Below are 22,983 nucleotides of genomic sequence, written 5' to 3'. Positions count from 1 at the left end.
GATGCTTCTTTGCCACACCATTAGCAGTTGTCTTATGCTCCCAAAAGTGGGGAGGAGGAACCAGTTTCCTTTGTTGGGGAACTGCACTTCTCTAGCCAGCAGAATAGTGTCCTAGAGGCAGCTAACCCAGCCTTTCTCCCACATGATGCGATGCTCTAGGAAAAGCACCAGCCTGCAAGTCTGGAGGTCCGGAGTTTTAGTCCTGTATCTGCCCCCCAGCTAGGAATGAAACTTTGGGCAAAGCACTTCCTCTTTTCAGGGTCTCTGTCTCCTCATCTGGGAAATGAAGAGATTGGACTAAGTAGGCACTCAAGTTCTTCCAGGAAAAGAATGCTATGATCAGTATTCTCTCTTCTTTACCCTAATGAAGATCCTATTCTTGACCATTTAGTGTTCTCTGTCACCTTTACTGAAAGCATTTTTCCAGATGACTAGCTGAGAACGGGTCACTTGGCAGGGCAGATGCTAATACTGAGGGTGAATTGGATTTTTTGGTAGCAACAAGGAAGGATGCTAACCACCTGCATGAGTGGCCTCTATCCACTCCCGTGAATCAGCCAGGTTTGTGCTCACACTTCTGAACCCCTTTGGCTGCTTGCGGTGATCATCTGTCTAGAATCTTTAAAAATTGTTTCCCAGCTCATTTGGCAGAGAAAGCATGGTCCCAGGTGATCCTAAGTTACATGATCTTGAGCAAGTGCTCCAGCCTCGTTAGGATCAGTTTTCTCATGCCAAAAGGAAGGAGCTTGGTCCAAGGCAGTTCCATCTCTCACGTTCTGCAAGGTTTTTACTACCACGTTAAGGTTTGGGTTAGGAATTTAGAGTCTTTAATTCATGAGTGGGGGAAAGGCATTAGATCTCTTGATTTTTTAACCTCCCAAAATGAAGATCTCTTTTTATCTCTTAATATGTAATCCTGTGCCTGAGACTGAATCAGCTTGGGTTGGGTGGGTTTCCATTCTGTCTGTCTGACCAGCCTCTGACTCTCTCTGTCTTTCTCTCCTGCTTACATTGCATCTGGGGTAGAATTGTGGAACAAGCACCAGGAAGTGAAAAAGCAAAAAGCTTTGGAAAAACAGAGTAAGGAACAAATGCCCCTTCCTATTCCCAAATCTCCCATACCTGCCAACTCCCCAGGCCCAGTTGGGGCAGGCTCTCTTTGTCAGCCCCACCCCAAATTTGCTCTTGGGGGGTATTTGGAATGAAAGCAGGTAGGTGGTATGTGATTCACAGGTACGTGACTTGTAGGCTGCTTCTTTCCCCGCTCCTCCTAGCAATCAGGCTGTAATCAGGGCGTCTATCGAGTAAAGTCCCTTAGACCTTGGTTCTCTATTGCTTCAGAGTTGGTGGGGAGAATGGTCGCCTATTTCAGTGCCCCTCATTGGCTGAGATCTCCCTCACCCATTAGAAGGCCTGTGGGCACAGTTGGCAGAGATGGTTGCTGTCCCTCCGTGTTGAGTCTGTAGCTTCCCAGCTCTCTGGTGGCTTGCCTAGGCACGCTTTCTTGCTTTCTGTCATTCTGTCCTTCTGCCATACTACTGTGGGTGGGTGGGGAAAAATGACAGTGTGTTTGTTTTTTTTATCTCAAATGTAGAAGTAGGGTTGGGGTAGGCTGTGTCCACAGAAACAGCTGGTGTTTCTGTATCTCATTGGGCCTATCCTTTTCTAGCCCCTTTTAGATACATTTGCTGGGGAAGCACCGAGTGACCTGGGGACCCATAACCGGTTGTACACACCAGTGAAGCTCTGACTCTGAGTGTAGTGGAATGTGGTTTAGACATTTGTTTGTGGAGCTTTCTGTTTTAGAATGATTTGCTCAGAATTTTCTCAGGTTGTGAAGATGGCTGCAGAACCCCTTGAGACCAGGTTTAATTTGTCCTACTTGGTTCTTAAGGCATCTGGGGACTTCTTCCAATGGGGCCCGAGGTGGGGGCAGTCCCTGGAAAGGTGACTGGGACACGCTGAACAGGTCTGGGACCAGGCTGTGCTGCTGTCCCTTTCCCTTCACCAGCCTGCCCCTTGTGTGTGTGCACTGGGTGACAGAGGTCTTCCCCTACCCAGGGCCTGAAGTAATCAAACCCGTCTTTGACCTTGGTGAGACAGAAGAGAAAAAGTCCCAGATCAGCGCGGACAGTGGCGTGAGCCTGACATCTGGTTCCCAGGTTTGTGATGACCTTGTTAAGAATTGCGAGAATTAAATTTGCTCTCTCAGAATACTTCTTTAAGTTAAAAAAAAAAAAAAAAAAGACAACCTCAAAGCAACATGCTTGCCCAGTGATAGTGGACTGATGAAATAAGTATAATACATCATGTACTATGATATTAACATCATTGAAGACTGTTTTTAAAAATGTAGTAACATGGGAAAATGCTTTACACAGCTACATGTAGTATAATTCCCATTTTATTTTTAAAATGTATGTAGAAAAGACTAAAAGGAAATGTACTGAAACCTTAACAGTGATTAATATCAGTGGTAGGTTTATGGCTTTTGTTTCCTTATTCTTTCTTGTATTTTCTATAGTGAGTATGTATTTCTTTTTTACTATTTTTTATTACAGAGTTTTTATTATTTTCTATTATGTATATTTTATATTCAGGAAAAAAATAAATTTCTCATGACCTGTTTAGGGATGGTAATAGTAGGCTGGGGATGGGGAGAAGGAAGAAGATACAGTATTTCTTAAAGAAACCAGGAGTATATGGGACACCCCTTCTAATGTGTCTGAGTCCCCGTGTCGTTTCAGAGGACTGATCCAGACTCTGTCATTGGTGTGAGTCCAGCTGTTATGATCCGAAGCTCAAGTCAGGACTCTGAAGTTAGCACCGTGGTAGGGGAACACCACATTGGCATCTTGGTGGGTGGGGTGTGAGCTTCCCTCTGGAAAAGGGGGCTGCTTTCTCCCATGGAGGCTCTTAGTATCATGTCAGCTTGGTTCTCATGGTGGAGATGTTCACCTGTCCTAGGTTTGTATGCGTGGGATCAGACCCTGAGATTGCACCCAGGGCACCTCATCCTGTAGAGAAGGTACTTCCAGAGGCTATCTGACCCACCTTTGAAGTTCAGTGCTTTCTCTATGGCAGTGGAGAGCTCTAACAGCTGGGCATTTCTGGGAACCTTTCCCTGGGGAATATCCCTTACTACCCCTTTTTCCTTTCCAGGTGAGTAATAGTTCTGGAGAGACCCTTGGAGCAGACAGTGACCTGAGCAGCAACGCAGGTGATGGAGCAGGTGGTGAGGGCAGCGCCCACTTGGCCAGCTCTCGGGGCACTTTGTCTGATAGTGAAATTGAGACCAACTCCGCTACCAGCACCATCTTTGTGAGTTTTGTTTACTAACAAAAGGAGATCAGCTCTTTCATGGGAGGGCAGTGGATTAGAAAAGAATGAAAAGTTAGGGGGCAATTAGAAGGAAAGGAGAATATCAGGAATCAGTCAGGAATGAATAATCCTGATATATCTGGCTTCAAAGAAAATGTTTCTCAAATCTTTTTTCAGAGTTATTTGACTCCATGATCTGGAGCTTTTAGGATCCTCTCAAGAATCACTGAGGAGTTGGGCTCCCCTCCCACTCAGATAAGGGCCTCAAATCCTAAGTAGCAGTAATCCCCACATTTACAATAGACAAGGTGATGGGTACTTTGTGGCAATGTCAGGGCAGTTATAGTGTGTACCAGGCAGCCTGTTGCTATGGAATAGTTTGGTTTTATGCTGGTCACTGCTCTATTTATACAGCGCTTTAAAATAGCATTTTATTTCATTTTTATTTTATTTTAGTATGTTTTTTTTTATGTTTATTTATTTTTGAGAGAGAGAAAGAGAATGTGCACACGAGCAGGGGAGGGGCAGAGAGGGAGACAGAGAATCCCAAGCAGACTCTTCACTCTCAACACAGAGCCCAGCGCAGGGCTTGAACTCACGAACCGTGAAATCACGACCTGCGCCGAAACCAAGAATCTGACACTAACCAACTGAGCCACCCAGTCGCCCCTATTTTAGTATACTTTTAACAGTTATTTGATGTTTTCATTCATTAATAAGTATCTATTAAGTGATCTATTAAGTTATATATTCTGTACTAAAGAAAGAGAGATAAGGCACGATTCTCACTCTCAAACAAGTTTGCAATTCACTGTTTCTGTGACTAATCTCTTCTGATGGGAACAAAGCCTTAGGGAAAAAGAACTTGCCCTACATCATATAAAAAGCCAGCAATCAGTTGGAATTAAATTAATTCTGTTTAGTTCTTGCCTTTAGACACCCTACTTTTTGGTGTATACATGCCTCTTTAAACAGCACTAAGCACTCTGATATGCTTGTCACTTTATTAGAGTCGAGAATGGATAGTCTCTACAGGAGCTTATAGGTCCTTATCTTTGTGGGGAGCATGGAAGATGGAATTTAAATGCAATCAAATATTTAACACTGGTGATCATTCCCACCCTCAGGGCTTTCTGTTGTGTGTGTTTCTGATAGAGCAGGTGACATCCCTGAGTGAAGGTGGCAAATGGGATGGAAAGTCAGCAGAGCCATTCAAGTTAATGGACCTTAACTCTCCTTGAGTCTAAATAGACCATTTTAATGAGAGTATTTTAAATCCTTCCCGTGTGTCTCCATTCTGGAAGTTAAGATAGATAATATGGGATAGCAGTCTTGCAAAAAGCCTTTCAGCTGTGTGCTTTCCTGGCACCTTCCTGGGACAAATTCTTACTTGTTCTGTGCTGGTGGGCAAGGGCTGTTTTTGTACAGCTGAGTTGCTGAGAGCAATTAAATTTCTTGGCTCAAAAAAAGGCTAAACAGTAAGAAATAAATTGGATTAAGTCAGTATGGTCCATTGAACAAAGAATTGGGCTATGAATCTGGAGACTGGCATTTAGACGCACTAATTAGGTATTGCCTAATAACCTTTGATTGGTTGCTTCTCTGCTTATGCTGTTGCAGGAGTTGTGAAATGGGCATGAAACCTGCCTCTGACCCAGTTAAAAGTCTTTTTTGAATGATTAGAAAGCCGACTATTGTGGAAGTGGCACATAAAGTTAGTGATATTTCTAAGGGGCAGATATTTCTAAGAGACAGTAGGAAAGAGAAAATTAACATTTATCAACACCATGTGCCAGGCCTGATTAAGTGCTTCATATATTTTTTTCTAATTTAATTCCTGTAATAGTCCTGTGAGGTAGATGATACATACCTTCCTTTTATAGGTGAGGAAAATGAGACTCAGAGAAGCTAAGTTTTATGCTTAAGGTCACACAGCTAGCGAGAGACAGGGATCTGAACCTTGGTCAGTCCGACTTCAAAACCAGTGTTCTTTCTACTGCATCATGCTGCTACAGAGAATTTGCTTTTTTTTTTTTTTTTTTTTTTTTTAAAGAGTAAATGGTCTTTTATAGAGACTAAAGGGTAAAGATAAGCAAAATGAAAATGTGATTGCATGTTTTAAGAGGCAGTAACAGCAGCATTATCACATTGACTTCTGGTCAAATCCTTGGGGCAAGCAGAGTAGCAAAAACAGGACTCCTAGAGTGTACGTTGCTAATGGAACATAACAGGTGTGTGAGCCTCTTAGTGAGCTGGTGGCAAACCCTATCCATCGGTACCTCAGGCAGCTGACTGGTACCTCTTCTTTGTAGGGGAAAGCCCACAGCTTGAAGCCAAGTGTAAAGGAGAAGCTGGTGGGCAGCCCAGTTCGCTCTTCTGAAGATGTAAGCCAGCGAGTCTATCTCTACGAGGGACTCTTAGGTGAGAAACAGACTGGGGAGGCCTCTTGCCCTGGAAGAAAGCTGGACTCAGCTGGGGAAGAGGGTAGCACCAAAGAACTAGCTGCTTAGCTTTAAGCCGATCTCAGTGCTGATGTTAGAGGGCGTTTTTATATCTGAAGCAGGTGACTTACCAGGTCTGCAAATAGCAGTAGGTGAGCACTATAAGAGACTGGATTTTGGTATTAATCAACAGCCTCTGTCTTTCTGTCTGTCTGTCTTTCCTTTCTTGCTACCATGGTCCTTCCCGCTCACAAATTGGCAGGAAGGGACAAAGGATCGATGTGGGACCAGTTAGAGGATGCGGCTATGGAGACCTTTTCTATAAGTAACCACCTTTCTTTGTGTGCTGTGTGCATCCTTCCTCTTCGGGAGGGGCTGGGCCTCACTTGGAGGAGCTGGGGCTGGTGGCAGGATGTTAGTTCTGGGGTGGAGAGGCTCCTCATGTTTCCTTTGTCCTAGAATTTGTCCCTTCTATCTGGAGTTTACTCTTTATTTTGGTTTGGCAGCTATATTCTTTATATGTTAAATAAGCCTCTAGAAAAATTCTGTTCTACACAGGCAAAGAGCGTTCTACTTTGTGGGACCAAATGCAGTTCTGGGAAGATGCATTCTTAGATGCTGTGATGTTGGAGAGAGAAGGGATGGGTATGGATCAGGGTCCCCAGGAAATGATCGACAGGTATGAGACTTAGCAAATGCTTGGGAAATGCAAATTCAGCCTTTTCCGAGTTCTGTGGTCTCCCATCTGAGGGCTGACTTGTCCCTGTCTCCTGCTTAGGTACCTGTCCCTGGGAGAACATGACCGGAAGCGTCTGGAGGATGATGAAGATCGTTTGCTGGCCACACTTTTGCACAACCTCATCTCCTACATGCTGCTGATGAAGGTAATTTCGATTTTGCTTGTGCCCAGCTACTGCTGATGCTAGAAGGGAAAGGCTTTTTCCTATGACCTAAGTTCTGGAACATTTGGGAAGTTCTCTGAGCATCTTACTAGAGCTCTTCCTGATTGAGTGTTTGAGATCTAGCTCACACATGATCCATTTGTCTGAAGCTGCCAGGCTGTTGTGCTAAGGAATGTGGTAAAGATGATTGGTGATTCTATACCATTTATTTATTTAGAAATTTAAATGGGCTTCCTTTGCTAGTAGTTCTAGGATCCCAGTAGAGCGCCCTACAGAATACAATGAATTAAAAAAATTTTTTAAGTGTTAGTTTCTAAAACCTTAGAAAGGATAGTCAGAATTCGTTTTTTAGCACTAGCCCTTTATCATATAGAATTTTCCATAGATGTAAAAAGAGCTACTCATTAAAAAATTAATGGTATGTTCTAGTTTGACTTGGTTGTACTTAGTTGTTATACCTGTGGAAGAAGAATATTACCAAATAGAGGGGTCTTGTTTTGAAAGGGAAACATGAGTTTGGGGTTGGTGGGTAGAAGAGAGTTGTTTTGAGAGTGAGCCCCTGGGTTTCTCCTCCTCCTGTTCTCCCCTCCTGAAGATGAAGGGATGGGTTGATCAGATGCAGAGAACGAGAACACCCTACAGGCTGACTTAGTTTGTTTCATTTTCTGCTGTAAGTTCACTCCATTCTATTGAACTCCAGGGGTACCAGTTAACTCTGCTTGAGAAAGAGTGATGATCCCGAACCCTGGGAAGGTGTCTCTGCTACAACCAAGCCAGAATGTCACTACTCTAAGGCATCATTTCTGAACTATACTCTGAGGAGCCCCAGGGGGTTTTAGGGCCCCTTTAGGGGTGAACATTATGTATTGGTTGGGGTTAGGGAGGAGGTGTCTTCTTGAACCCCTGTCCACTTGAACCAGACCTGCTCTAAAAGCTACTTTTCTGCAGAAGTCATCTAGACACAGAACCAAGGTTTTCCTTCCCAGCCTGTTGGCAGAATAGACAGTTGAGTATTTTCTCTCCTATTCAGTGATGTGGACTCCGAATTGTCTCAAATGGTCAGAAACTTGCTTGTATGTTCCCTCTACCTCATTTGCAAGAGCAGATCCCTCATTAAGATCCTGTTTTGACTTTCTAGGTAAATAAGAATGACATCCGGAAGAAGGTGAGGCGCCTGATGGGAAAGTCGCATATTGGGCTTGTGTACAGCCAGCAAATCAATGAAGTGCTTGATCAGCTGGCTAACCTGGTAAGCATAGCCAGGCTGTTCCTTAGGCTCCCTTCCCACTGCACTTGTCGCCTCCCAGGCTTGGGCCTTGTCGCCTCCCAGGCTTGGGCCTTGTCGCCCAGTGCACAGGCTTCCCTACAGGTCATTTCTTGGCTTGTATATTTTCAGAAAACTGAGTTTTGAAAATAGGGTTTTGAGTCTAGATGAGGCTTTAGTCTTTCTGTTCATCTGTGATAGGATTCTCTGTCCTAAAACCATCCTAGTGCAGCCATTTCAACATGTGGTCTGTGGACTCCTGAGGATCCACAAGCTGAAAAACTACTTTTATAATAATACTAAAATGTTCTTTGCCTTTTTTACCAGGTTGACATTTGTACTGATGGTATAAAAGCAGTGATAGTTACAGCTCCTGGATACCTTCACACCGTGAGGCAGTGTGATGGTAGCCATGGAGGGCCCTCTCAGTTTAAAAAAAGAAAGAAAAATGAAAAATAGTTTCACTTACGAGTGTTCTTGATGAAAGAGTTAACATTCATTAATTTTATTAAATCTGATCATTGATTATTCACCTTTTGAATATTTTATGTGACAAAATGAGAAATATAGAGAAAGTGTTTGTGTTGCAAACCAAAACGATGATTGTTTCAAGGAAAAGCAATTTGTGACAGTTTGAGTTGCAAGGTGAACTGTCAGCTTTGGTCATGAGACATCATTTTTACTTGAAAGAATGACTAACTGGTTATTCAGAGTTGGGTATTTATTTGGCAGACTTTTAGGCTTGAGTTTTCCTGATATTTAAAGACTTTTCTAATGAGATTGACATTTTTTTAAATAAAATTTTTTTAAACACTCTTTTTTTTTTTAATATGTATTTATTTTTGAGAGAGAGAGAAAGAGAGAGCACATGAGCAGGGGAGGGGCAGAGAAAGAGGGATACACAGAATCTGAAGCAGGCTCCAAGCTCTGAGCTGTCAGCACAGAGCCTGATGTGGAACTTGAACCCATGAACCACAAGATCATGACCTGAGCCAAAGTCGGAAACTTAACCAACTGAGCTACCCAGATGCCCCAGATTTTTTTTTTTTAGAGAGAGATTGCAAGAGGGGGAGAGGGGCAGAAGGGAGAGAGAATCTTAAGCCAAGATCAAGGGTTGGATGCTCAAACAACTGAGCCATCCAGATGCCGCAATGGGATTGATATTAATGAATGTGATCTTTTTTATATTCTGTAATGAAATGTGTCAATATTTGGAAGAGCTGCATAACTTAAACCAGTATTTTCCAAAAGACCACTGTGTGGAATCTGTGTTACAACTTCAAGTATGAGTAAAGATACACTCAAAATGTAAGGCAGACAAATGGATTTAATATAACAAAGTAGAAAATGTTCAGGGGCGCCTGGGTGGCTCAGTTGGTTGAGCATCCAACTCTTTTTTTCTTTTTTTATTAATTTATTTTCAAGCTAGTTAACATACAGTGTAGTCTTGGCTTCAGGAGTAGAACCCAGTGATTCATCTCTTACATATGACACCCAGTGCTCATCCTGAAAAGTGCCCTCTTTAATGCCCGTCACCCATTTACCCACCCTCACGCCCTTCAAGCAAGCCTCAGTTTGTTCTCTGTATTTAAGAGTCTCCTATGGTTTACATCCCTCCCTGTTTTTATTTCGTTTTTCCTTCCCTTTCCCTATGTTCATCTGTTGAGTTTCTCAAATTCCACATATGAGTGAAATCACATGGTATCTGTCATTCTCTAACTGACTTATTTTGCTTAGCATAATACCCTCCAGTTCCAGCCACATTGTTGCAAATGGCAAGATGTCATTCTTTTTCATCACCAAATAATATTCCACTGTATATATACCACATCTTCTTTATCCATTTATCAGTTGATTTTGTGATCCCGGGGTTTTGGGATCAAGCCCCATGTTGGGCTCCACGCTCCCCATAGAGCCTAAGATTCTCTCTCTCTCCCTCTGCCCCTCTCCTCCGCTTGTGCTCTTGCTGTCTGTCTCTTAAAATACTCCTCCCTTTTCCAAATACATATTTGCGAGACCAGATTTTCTTTATATACTTCAACCAAAGCAATGTGTCACAATGGATTGAATGAAAAAGCAGATATGAGAATCCAGCCATTTTTTAAAAACCAAACATTAAAGAGATGTGCAAAAATGTAAAACAGTGCCAGTCTTCTCATTTTTGGATGGGGGGGGGCATATGGTTGTTATTTTAAAAAGTTATTTATATTACCATGTGTTATTAATGAATGATCAACTACTTTAAAATGAATTAATAATATTTTCAGTTTTAATTTCTAGTATGGTAAATATCTACAAATTTAACTCACATAAACCTAAGCTCTTGGGGATTGTCAATTTTTAAGAGGTATAGGAGTCCCAAGACCAAAAAGTTTGAGAACATGTCCCTAGTGGCCTATAGCCAGCAGATGGCACTGTGCTAAGTAAGCTGATAGGAATTTAATTGCTGAAGCTGGGGTGGGAGGGGTGGGAGGGGTGGGAGGGGCGGAGGGGGAGGGTGGAGTGGGGGCGGAATTCTCGGCCCAGATTGTTCTGTGAGAGAGACATATGGATGTGTCTAACAGATCTCTCTTTTCTCAGAATGGACGTGACCTCTCTATCCGGTCCAGTGGCAGCCGACACATGAAGAAGCAGACATTTGTGGTACATGCGGGGACAGACACAAATGGAGATATCTTCTTCATGGAGGTAAATGCTAGTTCATGCTAGTTCAGATGTCTCAAAGGAATATTTAGGAGTCACAAGGAGCTTCTAGAACTGATGCCAGAATATTTCTCCCACTTACTCATCTTCGTGACCCATTTATCCATTTAATAGTCAGGCTCTTATGCAAATGATATAATATATGATTCCCCATCATTTCTTTTAAATATATATTGAATAGATGATGTAGTCACATCGTTCCTAAGTCAAGACAACTAAAATGGTAGGCATGGGGAAGCCTTGTTCTCTTTCTTAGCCCTCCGTCTCAATTTCCCATCCACTTTGCCCCTCCCTCCTATAGGTAACCACTTGTATTGGTTTCTTTTGTTTCTTCCAGTGGTACTTCACACACACACAATAAGATGTGCGCATCAGTTCTGATCTTTCTTCTTTCTTACAGAAAGGTAGTGCACTCATTGAACATATCCTGAAGATCTCTCTGTCGGTACAAACAGAGGGCTCTCATGGGTTTTTTCTTTTAGTTGAAGAAGATTTGACATACAAGGTTATATTAGTTTCAGGCATACAGCACAGTGACTCGACAGTTCTGTACATCATGCATGGCTCACCGTGATGCGTGCGGTCACCATCTGTCACCATTATTGTAACGTTATTGCAATGTTATTGACTCTATTCCCTCTGGTTCTCATTCTTTTTACAGCTGCGTAGTATTCCATGATATGACTGTACCATAGTTGATTTAAGCAGTCAATATATATGTGCCCTTGCTTTTCTTCCACGTTTGTACTATTGCTAATGGTGCTACTATGCGTGATGCCATGCCTTCTTCCTTCCACACAAGTGCAAGTTATCCAAGAACTCTCAGAGTGGCATCACTGAACCAAAGGAAAAAAATGCATTAATGATCTTGGTTGATCTGACTCTGAAGTATCTCCTAACATATAATGGTTCCCTTCCCACTTTGCCATTTATTTTGTTGAAGCAATGTGCCATATGGAGTATCTCACATTCTAGATTTTTTTGCTGATTGCATCTGACTGCATCTCTCTGGTGTCAACATGTTTTTCCACCACTTGTATTTTTTATAAACCAGTAGTTCAATCTTGAGGTTTGATGAGTTTCAGATTCAGTATTTTGGCAAGAATACTTCGTAGGTGGTGCTGTATATTGCCTATTGTGCCATATGGTCATCTCCCTCCTGGTGATTAATGGATTTAGATGTGGGCAGCCTGCTCCATCCACTGTGAAATTCCTCATGAGTCTTCTGAGTTTGCTTATGTTTTTTTTTTTTTGCCATGCAGAATTTGTTTAGTTTTATGTGGTTGAATTAATCAACTGTAATTTTTAAGTTTATTAATTTTTAATAGTTTCTGGATTTTGAGTCAGAGGTAGAAAAACCTTCCTAGGGACACCTGGGTGGCTCAGTCAAACATTGGACTTCAGCTGAGGTCATGATCTCACGGTTTGTGAGTTCGAGCCCCGCATCGGGCTCTGTGCTGATGGCTCAGAACCTGTTTCAGATCCTGTGTCTCCCTCTCTCTCCGCCCCTCCCCTGCTTGCGCTCTCTGAAAAATAAACATTAAGAAAGAAAGAAAAAAGAAAAACCTTCCTTACTCCAGGATTGTAAAGGCAGTTGGCTATGTTATCTTTATTTCTGTATTTTTTATTTTAAAATGAATCTCTTCTACATAATCGTAGGGACCAAGTACAACTCCCATATAAAGTAGTGAAATCAATTAATTTTTACAAGTATTTCTTCCTTTTGGTTTAGTTGAGTTGGGTTTTCACATCCACAGCTTTTGGAGCAAATAGTTTATCAGACATGAGGCAGGAGTTCTGCCCTGAAGCAGGAACATTCGTGTTGGTGTAGCTGAGAAGGGAGTCATTTTCATGCCACCGTGAAACTTTAGAATTTGGCTAGGTGTCTGCTCGAGTTGAGGGCTAACTTAGGACGTCTGCACCACATGCAGGTAGCAGGTGATTCCTGCGCTTTCCTCTTCCTTTGAAAAAATAAATAGAGAAGATCCCTTGAAGTATAGGACTAACACTCCCCACCATACAGGGGAGCCTCGTACAAAGTCCCTGGAGTATGGAATGGATCTGTCACCTCCCAAATCCCTCTCCTTTAAAGTGTCAAATAAGACTGTACCTCACTCACTCTGTCACCCACTACGGTTAGCTTACTAATTTAGCCTTTCTCATCTCTTCATAGCCTGCTGGCCGCATGATCACTTGGAGAGCAATTTGCAAAGACTTTTAAAAAATCCTCTCTATTACCCTTTTTTTTTTTTTAATTACAGAAGTAGAACAGTATATGTTGTGAAAGTTTCAAACCATGTAGAAGTAAATAAAAAGTGAAAGTTTCCCTTCACTTCCTTCAGTACTAAGTCTCAGAAGTAACCACTGTCAAAGAGTTTGGGATGATTTTTAAAAATGCATATTTCTATAAATACAATTTACTTATATATAATTTTGTTTTAGTGTTTACAAAAGTGGTATCAAACTGTATATATTGTTACATAATTTGATTGTTTTCACTTAATTTATGCCCGACATCTTTCCATGTCTACATATTATATAGATCTATCTCTGTTTTTCCTTTTTTTTCTTTTTTCTTCTCTCTCTTTTTTTTTAAGTTTATTTGAGAAAGAGCATACACATACAGGCGGGGAAGGAGCAGAAAGAGAGAGAGAGAGAGAGAGAGAGAATCCCAAGCAGACTCCAAGCTGACAGCACGTGGAGTCTGACGTGGGGCTTGAACCCACAAACCATAAGATCAGGACCTGGGTCAAAATCAAGAGTTGGATGCTTAACTGACTGAGCCACCCAAGGGCCCCTCTTTTTTCTTTTTCCTTCCCTCCTCTCCCCTCCCTTTCCCTCCCCTCCCCTTCCCTCTTCTGTTCTTTCTTTTCTTTTCTTTTCTTTTCTTTTCATTAAGTAAGCTTTATACCCAATGTGGGGCTCGAACTCACAACCCTGAGATTAAGAGTTATATGCTTCACTGACTGAGCTGGCCATATGCCCTTGTCTCCGTTTTTTTAATGGATGTTTAGCTATCAAGCGTTATATGGATGTATACCATGAGTTATTCAATTCCCACTTAAAAAAAATAATGCTTCATTGAATATGCTTGACTGTATGTCTTTGCACACTCACATGAGAATTTCTACAGACTAGATTCTTAGTGTGAAAATTTCTGGATCAAGCTTATATACATTTAAATTTTTTATAGGGGCGCCTGGGTGGCTCAATCGGTTAAGTGTCCAACTTTGGCTCAGGTCATGATCTCATGGTTTGTGAGTTCGAGCCCCGTGTCAGTCTCTGTGCTGACAGCTCAGAACCTGGAGCCTACTTTGGATTCTGTGTCTCCCTCTCTCTCTGCCCCTCCCCCACTCGCACTCTGTCTCTCTATCTCTCTTTCTCTCAAAAATAATCATTAAAAACAAATTTTTTAATAAATAAAATTTTTATAGATTCTGCCAAATTGCCATTCCAAACACTATACCAGTTTACACCTCCATCAGCAGCATAGGCAAGTATGATACTTTATTATCATCATCTTTCAAGTCTAGAAATCCTATGTTCTTATAAATACCTGTCCTGCCCCTCTCCTTGACATTGTGTTCTTAAAGAATTATGGGAAGTCGGGGTAATTGTCTTCATTTTTCACCTGGAGTCAGACTGGGACCAGAATTCAAATTTTTAATTTCTAACTCAACTATTTTATGACCTTTTTCTTTTTTTCTTTTTTAAATATATATTTTTTTAAGTTTATTTTGAGACAGAGAAAGAGAAAGAGCATGCGGGGGAGAGGCAGAGATAGAGGTGGGGAGAGAGAATCCCAAGCAGGCTCCATGCTATCAGCAGAGACTGTTGCAGGACTTGAACTCACGAACTATGAGATCATGACCTGAGCTGAAATCAAGAGTTGGACACTCAACTGACTGAGCCACCCAGGTGCCCCTGTCATCTTTTTCTTCATAAGGCTTTTAGAGCCTCAGTAACTCTTAACATTGTAGGTTAAACCTGGTAGTCCTGTGTATTCCTTTTTTGTTCACTTAATGTTTATGGAACACATACTATATGCCAGGTACACTGGGTATGGGGTTACAGCAGTGAATAAGGGAGACATCGTTCCTCTTGCCCTTCCAGGGTTGACAAGCCATCAGGGAAGTCAGCTAATGAAACAGTGTCATAAAGTATGATGAGCGTTATGAAAGAAGATGCTCAGGGGAGTAGGCAGTCTGGGAAAACATAGCAGAGGGTCTAGGAGTCATGGGTGACCCCTTAGAAGTGACCTTTGAGTTTAGACTTAGAAGAAGTAGGAATGAATGGCTGAAGCGGGGGAGGGAGAGAGTTCCAGGGTGACTCAGAATGGATAGGACTCAGTGATGTAGTGAGAGGCAAAAGGAGTCTTGCATCACTCCTTCATGTCTGGCTTGGGCAGCTGGGTGGTGACACCATTTACTCAACTAGGGGACGCAGAAGGAGGATCTACCCAGGAAGAGATGTGGACTTCAGATTTGGACATGATGAGATTGAGGTGCTGCCTCAAGCCATCCAGAAGAGAGGGATTCAGGAACTCAGGAAGATGGTCTCATGTGGAGAAAGACTTGAGAACCGTTGATGGGGTCATAATAATCATTGTTACATTTCCTATATTGTAATTATTATTATCGTTACAGCATCTAACTCTAGAGTACTTCCTGTGTGCCTGGCTTTGTTCTAAAAAGTCTGTGCACATTAACTTATTTAATCTTCACATGAGGAAACGTGGAAACGTAGATGCAGGCTAACTTGTTCAAGGTGACACAGCTAAGTAATGGGACAGCCAGAAACCTAATGCAGTCAGATATTGGAGAATGTTGAACAAGAAAAGAATGTGAAGGAGGACTTCACATTCACTTTCATTTATATCTCCCTGAATTGTATAATATCTTTTGCAGTAAGCATTGCCCACGTGTCACTTGTATGGTTAATTACTTAAAAGATTTATGCAGAGGGGCGCCTGGGTGGCTCAGTCGGTTAAGTGTCTGACTTTGGCTCAGACCATAATCTCACAGTTTGTGGGTTCGAACGCCATGTCAGGCTCTGTGCTGACAGCCTGGAGCCTGCTTCAGATTCTGTGTCTCCCTCTCTCTCTGGCCCTCCCCCATTTGTGTTCTGTCTCTGTCTCTCTCTCAAAAATAAGTAAACATCAATAAATAAATTAATGAATTAAGATAAAAGATTTATGCAGAACTAGGATCAAGGCAGTATTAGAAAATCATTGGTTCCATTTTTTTCTCCTTGGTTAAGTCTGCCATAATCCTCTGCCTTTGCACTCGTCAACAGAGATGATTCCTAAGGTTGGAACATGGCGGCAGGAGATACCCTCTTAAGCCTAGAACATCTAAGAGGTAACAGACACTGGTTGAAGAGAAAATTGAAACTCTGATTGAGCCTCCCTCCTTGCTCACAGGCTCCTGCCAGTGATTCCTTTTCTTCCAGTAAACCTTCTAGTGGACAGTATGCCCAGCAGTTCAGTGTTTGTGCCTCCACCAAAGGAAGACTGTGAACAGAAGACAGAAAACCTGACCGTGGGGATGCTCCCAGGACCAGCCGTCCCACCCTTTCCCTGTAGTGTGGCCTGGGCTGAAGGAGACTTTAAGAGACAAGCGCCACTGACCCACTCTGTGCACTCCTGCAGGTGTGTGATGACTGTGTGGTGTTGCGTAGTAACATCGGGACGGTGTATGAGCGCTGGTGGTACGAGAAGCTCATCAACATGACCTACTGTCCCAAGACCAAGGTGTTGTGCTTGTGGCGTAGAAATGGCTCTGAGACTCAGCTCAACAAATTCTATACTAAGAAGGTACCCATGAGCTCTGTTTGAGCTGGGGGTGGGCACTGAGGGCGAAGGTTGGAGTTTCTTTCAGGGAAGTTAAAATTCCACAGTCCATGTCAGAGCCCCACTTTTGCCTCTGGCTGTTGTGTGGGACACATGAAGCTGTCTCTGGCGCCCTGGCACCGGCCCAGGCCCTTGGCAGCTGTTAGAGAGCAGAGCAGGGGGACTCCGGAAGGCTCGGACGACAGGACAGCTCTCTCCCCCGTGTGCTGCAGTGTCGGGAGCTGTACTACTGTGTGAAGGATAGCATGGAGCGAGCTGCTGCCCGACAGCAAAGCATCAAACCCGGTGAGAAGAGAATGATTCCCCGAGCAAGTGCCTTCCGTTTATTTTTACCCATGCTCCTGCGTGTCAGAGGCCTGACAAGGAAGTCAGGCGTGGGGCTCCCCATCTCCCCAGTTAGCTGATAACCTCCTCCCCCACCACAGGCCCTGAACTAGGTGGCGAGTTCCCCGTGCAGGATATGAAGACGGGTGAGGGTGGCTTGCTGCAGGTCACCCTAGAAGGGATCAATCTCAAGTTCATGCACAACCAGGTAGGTGCCAGTGGCAGCACAGGCTTCCTAGCCCTGTTTTTCCATCTGCTGTGAGGCTCAGTGTCCGGGTCCCGGTGCTTTCCCAGTGAGCCTGAGGGCCTTTGGGGCCAGTGGGAGGATTGGAGCAGCTGGACCAGAGAGAGAAATCAGAGTGAGGGCACAGTGATGTTGGTGACCACCTTGAAGGTGCAGGGGGGCGCCCACGTGGGGGGCTGGGAAAGAGGGGGAGCCTTGGTGGCTAGGCTGCCTCCGTCCATTAGACTCAGTACAGTGTGAGTGGGAGCGTCTCACTTGGCCCTTCTTCGCACAGTGTCTGCCTTCCCTTATTCCCAGGGTGTGCTTTTGCTTGGTGGTTTTGCTTTTGAGAGTCTAGACCAGCTGATCTCCTCACGTGTTGCTGGTGTGTGTGAAGCGCGCGCGTGTGTGTGTGTGTGTGTGTGTGTGTGTGTGAGAGTAGCTTGTGTCTGTCCTATCTGGAGGATGTGTGTTTATTTGCCGATTTCTCCTGCTGATTCTTCTTCCTATTCTTTTCGTGCCTCTGAGTGTCCCCACTCTGCCCCCTGCTCCGCAGGCCCCGCTCCCTTTCCTTGACTGGGGAGCACATCAGAATACATCTTTCTCTCATTGTGATTCACTATAGGAGCTGACTTTTTTTTTCTCTTGGTCTTTTAACGCAGTGATACTTTTTCTCTCAGTGGACATTCCTTAAGCTAATTCCTTTCTGAGGCCAGCGCATCATCCCAGGTCCGTTCCCAGTTCTGCCTCTTCACACAAGTGCCTTCCCTACCCCTTCCCTGACGTACTGGTTCCTCTCCTTGAGGTTCTGAGCCAGGTCCGAATGTGTGAAGCACCACAGCCCCTGGCCAGGCAGCAGATACTCAGGGGAGGTGAACATCTGGACCCTGTGGCTTTCTTCCTCCACTGCCATTTTAGTTCTCCTTCTTTTAGGAATCTAACCGGGCAGCTTTGGTGTGATGGGAAACAGCTGCTCAGGCAGTGTACTGTCAGCAGTATATTTACTATCAGTAACATTAATGTATTAAATAGTATACTTGAGACCTTAGGGTCAGCCCAAAGAGAGGTTCACTGAAGTACTTTTCTGGAACATGAAGGTGCCAGCACTTCTTGGGGAAGCAGGCTTCTGACCGCATTTAGAGGCTTCCCCCGATGCCTTACCTTCTGAAGAAGAGATCTTGTTAAACAACAGCCAGATGCCCTCTTCTGGGTACCAGCGTCAGCAGAGCCCCTCTGGACCAACCTAATGTCTAACCATTAGCACCGCATGCACGAGCTGGTCTGTAGTTTAGGGCTTCGCCCTAGAAGAGAGATCCTGCCTATAGGGGGAGTCAGACCCTGACTGATAACGAGATAATGGCCCTGGGGTCCGTCTTCCACCACCTAACAGTCCTTCGGAGTTGAAGCATTGGACCCTCTGGGAGAGTCCGACAGAGTGGGGTAACAAGTGGGCCTTTGGAGTCAGGATGTGCTTGGAGTCGGAGCCCAGCTTCAGTACTCACAGGCAGATAAACTTTCTGATCCTCTGTCCTCAGCTCGAAAACGAGGGCACTACTGCATGCTGGGCCACATAGGTGTAAGGATTACAAATAGTATTTGTGGAACTCCTAGTAGCTGCTCCTAAGAGGTAGCTGTTACTATATCACCGTGTACTTCTGGGGAGAGCCTGGATTTTGTTTCAAGGAAGATACCAACACCTCCCACCCCAAGGACAATCTGAGGGGAGCTTTGCGCCCGTGCCAGCCCTCTGCGCCGGAGGAGGATGCATGGAAGGGTAGAGAGCTGATGGGCTGAGCGGGGAGACCCCTGGGGCACCGTGTCCTCCAAGCGCTGCCCTGGGCAGAGGGTATGGGCGGGCAGCCCAGGACAGCAGAGGGGCCTTCGGGTTGGGTTTGACCGTTAAAACTAACGCCTTCATTTCTCTCCCATGCTTTCTCCTCCGGCCAGGAGCGGAAGGTACATGCCCTTTCTGCTGTCTTCGCTTCTTAGCGCGTTTGAGTTGTGTGTGTGTGGATTCTTTGGTCCTCCCTTTGGGAACTAGGTCTTCCGTGTGTGGGTGGGGCTAGAGCTGGGAGAGTGGGCTTTGTGGGGCAGGGGGAGAGCCTTTGGGCCTTACCCCGCCCTCCCTCCCTCTCTTGCAGGTTTTCATAGAGCTGAATCACATTAAAAAGTGCAATACAGTTCGAGGCGTCTTTGTCCTGGAGGAATTTGGTAATTACACTATTTTGCTCTTAGGTCTGGACTCACATGGCAGTAACTCAAACCTCGGAGCTCCAGAGGAGGGACTAGAGGCAGAGAGAAGAACCACCTCTGCAGAGAGGTCAGGAGGATTAGGAGCGACAGGGAAGAAAAGGGAACCCGGGATGAGCAAAGGGAAGGAGGAAGAAAGAAAAGAGAGACCAGAGCTGCTAGGGAGTGGGTCCCGGAAGAGCAAGTGGCCTTAGACAGGGTCAGAGTTCAGAGGTGCCCCTACAAAGGCTCAGCGAGCTGGTGCCACCTTCCCTTGCTTGGCCAGCTGGTGATCAGAAAGTTCTGGGGCAGAGCAGACGGGCAGTTTCCAAGCTCTACTGTGTTCATGTCGCCTGCTGCGATTCTCCTGGCAGCCCAGTGCTCCATGTAGCCACCTGGTGCCGCTCTGGTGTCCCCTGAGCCTCTGCGCTGGAGGAGGGCGCATGGTGGTACCGGCAGACTCACTCTGGAAGGCAGGGAGCCTCGTGGGCCTCAGAGGCAGGCAGGGCAGTTGTAGCTGGAGGCTGGGAGCCAGCCTCCCTGCAGCCAGGCGCTGAGAAGTGGTGTAGTGGGTTCTCACCCTGGGGCTTTGAGTTCCTGCTGTGTTTGTGCTTCATTCTTTTGTGCCCCCCATCGCTGCTATGAAAACCTTCGTTCTCCAGCAGGTAAAGTGACCTCGGCTCGGCTCGTGCTGCCTCCGCCCAGGCCCCTGCCTGGGCCCTGCCGTGGGTGGGATGGGCTCCCTTCAACCAGGCCAGCCGCTCCCATTGCCAGTTGTCTCATCCCTTTTCTCCCCACCCTCTTCCTCTCAGCCTCCCCCCACCCGCGTGCTGGCTCACTCGTTCTGAGTTTTCTCCCCTGTGTGCTCCCTCCTCTCTTCTGCCAGAGAGCTATTTGGGGGAATCTTTCAACTCAGAAGAAGGACCTGGGCTTCTTGCTCTACCTATGATGAGTTTATTCCCTGGTTAACCCTGGGTCCCCCTGAGTTCTACCTCCCAGGGTCGGAAGAAGGTGTGGCCAACTCTCCTGCTACCTTTTCTGGCCCCCAGGGTGATGCCATGCCCCCCTGCTCCCACCTCCAGGGGCCATCAGGATGGCTGTGCCCGGGTGGCGGGGGGGCCTTACTCCTTCCTCTGGCCAAGCAGAACCCCTGCATGGCTGGGGCAGGGGTGACTCTTAGTCTTGCATTCTGGGCTGTGGACATGTGTGTATTTTGCCTGATGCTCCCTGTCACCTCCCTCCCCGGGTGCTGTACTCGCCTGTCTTCCGCTCGGTGTGTCTGCTCCAGAGCCCTCTGACGCTCTCCCTCACACAGGCAGGCCTGGGCCTCTCCTGCCACTCAGGGAAGGAAACTTACAGGTCTGGTGGGTTGAGTATCATGCCGCTTCTTCATCCAGCCTAAGGACCCTCTGTGTAGAGGCTGGGAGTGCAGGGAACCATGCTAACATGAACAGTCTCGGGCTGGTCACAGGGATGAGTTCTCGGGCATCTCAGCACGGCGAGAGGCACAGGCTAGAGACAACTCTCAGCCAAAACGTGGGAACGCCCCACCGCAGCTCCGCAGGGCCCTGGACAGTGGCAGTGAACAGGCTGGTGAGAGGCCAGCCCGCTCCCCTGCTGAGGCTCTCCAGGAAGTGGGTAGAGTCACAGCCATGGCACAGGGAGCCACAGCAGGCCTCAGAGGTCTGGCTGAGGAGTCTGGGGCAGCGGCCTCTCATCCAGCAGCAGCTGGACAGAAGCTGGCATGGCCTGAGCCACCACAGCCACTGGGACGTGCCACGGTGGGGAAGGGGACCCTGGTGCCGGGCGCTGCCGCCTGGGAGAGCCTGGCACTACCGCTCTTAGTTTTGAACTTTCTGTTTTGTCTCTTGCCCGTCCGGTTTTAGTTCCTGAAATTAAAGAAGTGGTGAGCCACAAGTACAAGACACCAATGGTGAGTGTGCCGCCCAACCCCGGCAGGCCAGTGTGCGCAGGGCTCCCTGGGGACCTTCAGACAGGAGTGGGTGGGCCCTCTGAGAGCATGGGGTACGGGGCACTAGGAATGGTTTGAGAGCTGAGTTTGGTCGAGATGCCACAGGTCCAGCTGAAGCCGAAACCAGTCTTCGGCCCTGGGAGAGAGAGACACGTGCGCAGATCCCCTCTCCCGCCGGCCAGCTGTGAGCCCTGAGCCCGGTGTGAGGGCAGAGTTTCCTGCTTGGCAGACCTCCACGCGTGGTGATGCCGGAATCTCAGGAACTTGATCCGTCTGGTTTTCTCTTCCCTCTAGGCCCATGAGATCTGCTACTCTGTGTTGTGTCTCTTCTCGTATGTGGCCGCAGTCCGTAGCAGTGAGGAAGATCTCAGGACCCCACCCCGGCCCGTCTCGAGCTGATGGGAGGGGTCGAGAGCCCCCCAGCCCAGGGGATGTGCTTGCGTCTTCTGTCCGCAAGCGCACCGTGCCGCGCGCGTGTGTCCTCTGCGAGCCCCTAGCCGTGGCTTAGTTGGTCCAGAGTTGTGTGTTTCAGCGTGTCTTAGTGTCTGTCACAGGACTCAGCCGGTTTCCTCCACCTGATCCCTCTCCACTCCCAGGAGACCAGCCTCCTGTCCCCTCAGGGCTCAAGAGTGAGGTCTGTCTGTCTTTTGGGCCGATGGCTTGTAAGAACTCTGAGTACAGTACGAGCCCACCCTTGCGTGTCCCTGAGACATTTGTGTCGTGGTTCCTCGTCCTTGGTGTTATGTATGACCCTCCAGTGCAGGACTCTGGCTGTCCGTCTCCTCTGAGCCGGCGTGACTGGGTCCTGGGCGAAGGCCCACTCAGTGCAGAGTGAGGGGAGCTTGAGACCTGTCCTCCAGAGAAGGGGTGGGCAGGGAAAGGCCGGGAGAGTCACGGGGCAGCAGAGTGAGTGGCAGCCTCCCTCCTTCCTTACGCGTTTCCCAAGCCCGTAGCTGCCGCCTGCCACGGCTTCCCACTGCGGTGGAGCCGCACCGAGGGGCTCCTTCTCGCTGAGCAGCAATTTCCCTAAGGTCTGCTTTGCCTCGGCATGAGAGACCAGAGTGGTTGGGCTGGGAGAGTTCCAGAGACCACTGGCTACCATGCCCGGGAACCAGGTAGGGGAGAGCCGAGCTCAGTATACACATCCGTGTCTGCAGGCAGCTGGGTGCTGGAAGGGAGGGATGGCCTGGGAGTGGGCAAGAGGTGATTGTACATATTTCAGCTCTACATTATTTATAAAAAATGTACAGATGTGTGAATGTGAAATAAATGTCCTTAACTCTCCTTGGGCTCTTGACCGCCTTGTATTTAATGACACCTCCTCTCCGCCCAGGCCTGAGGAAGGCTGTCCCTGGACTCTACAGAGGCATCCCAGGCCTAGAAGGAGGGAGATGAGATCGTGCGCATTGGAGTCCTGGCATGCTGAAGCCCCAGCCTCCCACCCCGCTTCCAGGAAGAGGCTATGGGAGGGGCTTCCTGCCCTATGCCCCCCGCCCAGCCCCCCAAGGGCTGCCCTGCTAAGGACTGGCCACTGGAGGAAGCAGCCAAACTGGGCTTAGACATTTGAGCAGAGAGATTCATTTAGCAGTGAAGGAAAAACCAGGGCCCCCCGGCCCCTCACAGGTGCGGTCCAGAGAGGTGGTATGACTTGGCCAGGGCGTCTCACAGAGCCTGGAGCCCGGGCTCAGGGCTCTTGGCCAGGAGTGCCTTAGGTTGGGTGGGACCCTTAAGAGAAGCAACCCTAGGACCAGGC

General features: G+C 46.6%; 1 protein-coding gene across 50 annotated transcripts in view; it reads left to right on the top strand.

Annotated features, from left to right (window-relative positions):
• MADD (MAP kinase activating death domain) overlaps positions 1-22,514 on the top strand; it is a 39,820-nt gene extending 17,306 nt beyond the window's left edge. For 4 of the 50 annotated variants that reach the window (XM_053203186.1, XM_053203183.1, XM_053203190.1 and 1 more), the window contains 16 exons: positions 1,027-1,080; positions 2,062-2,162; positions 2,748-2,819; positions 3,163-3,321; positions 5,634-5,742; positions 6,025-6,087; positions 6,321-6,441; positions 6,541-6,646; positions 7,803-7,913; positions 10,509-10,616; positions 16,282-16,446; positions 16,695-16,767; positions 16,908-17,014; positions 19,171-19,240; positions 21,145-21,191; positions 21,525-22,514. In XM_053203186.1, coding sequence (XP_053059161.1) covers positions 1,027-1,080; positions 2,062-2,162; positions 2,748-2,819; positions 3,163-3,321; positions 5,634-5,742; positions 6,025-6,087; positions 6,321-6,441; positions 6,541-6,646; positions 7,803-7,913; positions 10,509-10,616; positions 16,282-16,446; positions 16,695-16,767; positions 16,908-17,014; positions 19,171-19,240; positions 21,145-21,191; positions 21,525-21,629 — 1,571 coding nt within the window. In that variant the 3' untranslated portion in view covers positions 21,630-22,514. Of the gene's footprint in view, positions 1-1,026; positions 1,081-2,061; positions 2,163-2,747; positions 2,832-3,162; positions 3,322-5,633; positions 5,743-6,024; positions 6,088-6,320; positions 6,442-6,540; positions 6,647-7,802; positions 7,914-10,508; positions 10,617-16,281; positions 16,447-16,694; positions 16,768-16,907; positions 17,015-19,170; positions 21,192-21,524 lie in introns of all 50 variants that reach the window. The other 46 variants (XM_053203204.1, XM_053203199.1, XM_053203195.1 and 43 more) reach the window with 18 other exon arrangements.
• The last annotated feature ends 469 nt before the right edge of the window (positions 22,515-22,983 follow it).

This window comes from Acinonyx jubatus, chromosome D1 (assembly GCF_027475565.1).
Source record: "Acinonyx jubatus isolate Ajub_Pintada_27869175 chromosome D1, VMU_Ajub_asm_v1.0, whole genome shotgun sequence".
Lineage (NCBI taxonomy): Eukaryota > Metazoa > Chordata > Mammalia > Carnivora > Felidae > Acinonyx > Acinonyx jubatus.
Note: the sequence above shows the minus strand (reverse complement) of the source record. Positions and strands in the feature narration are given on the sequence as shown.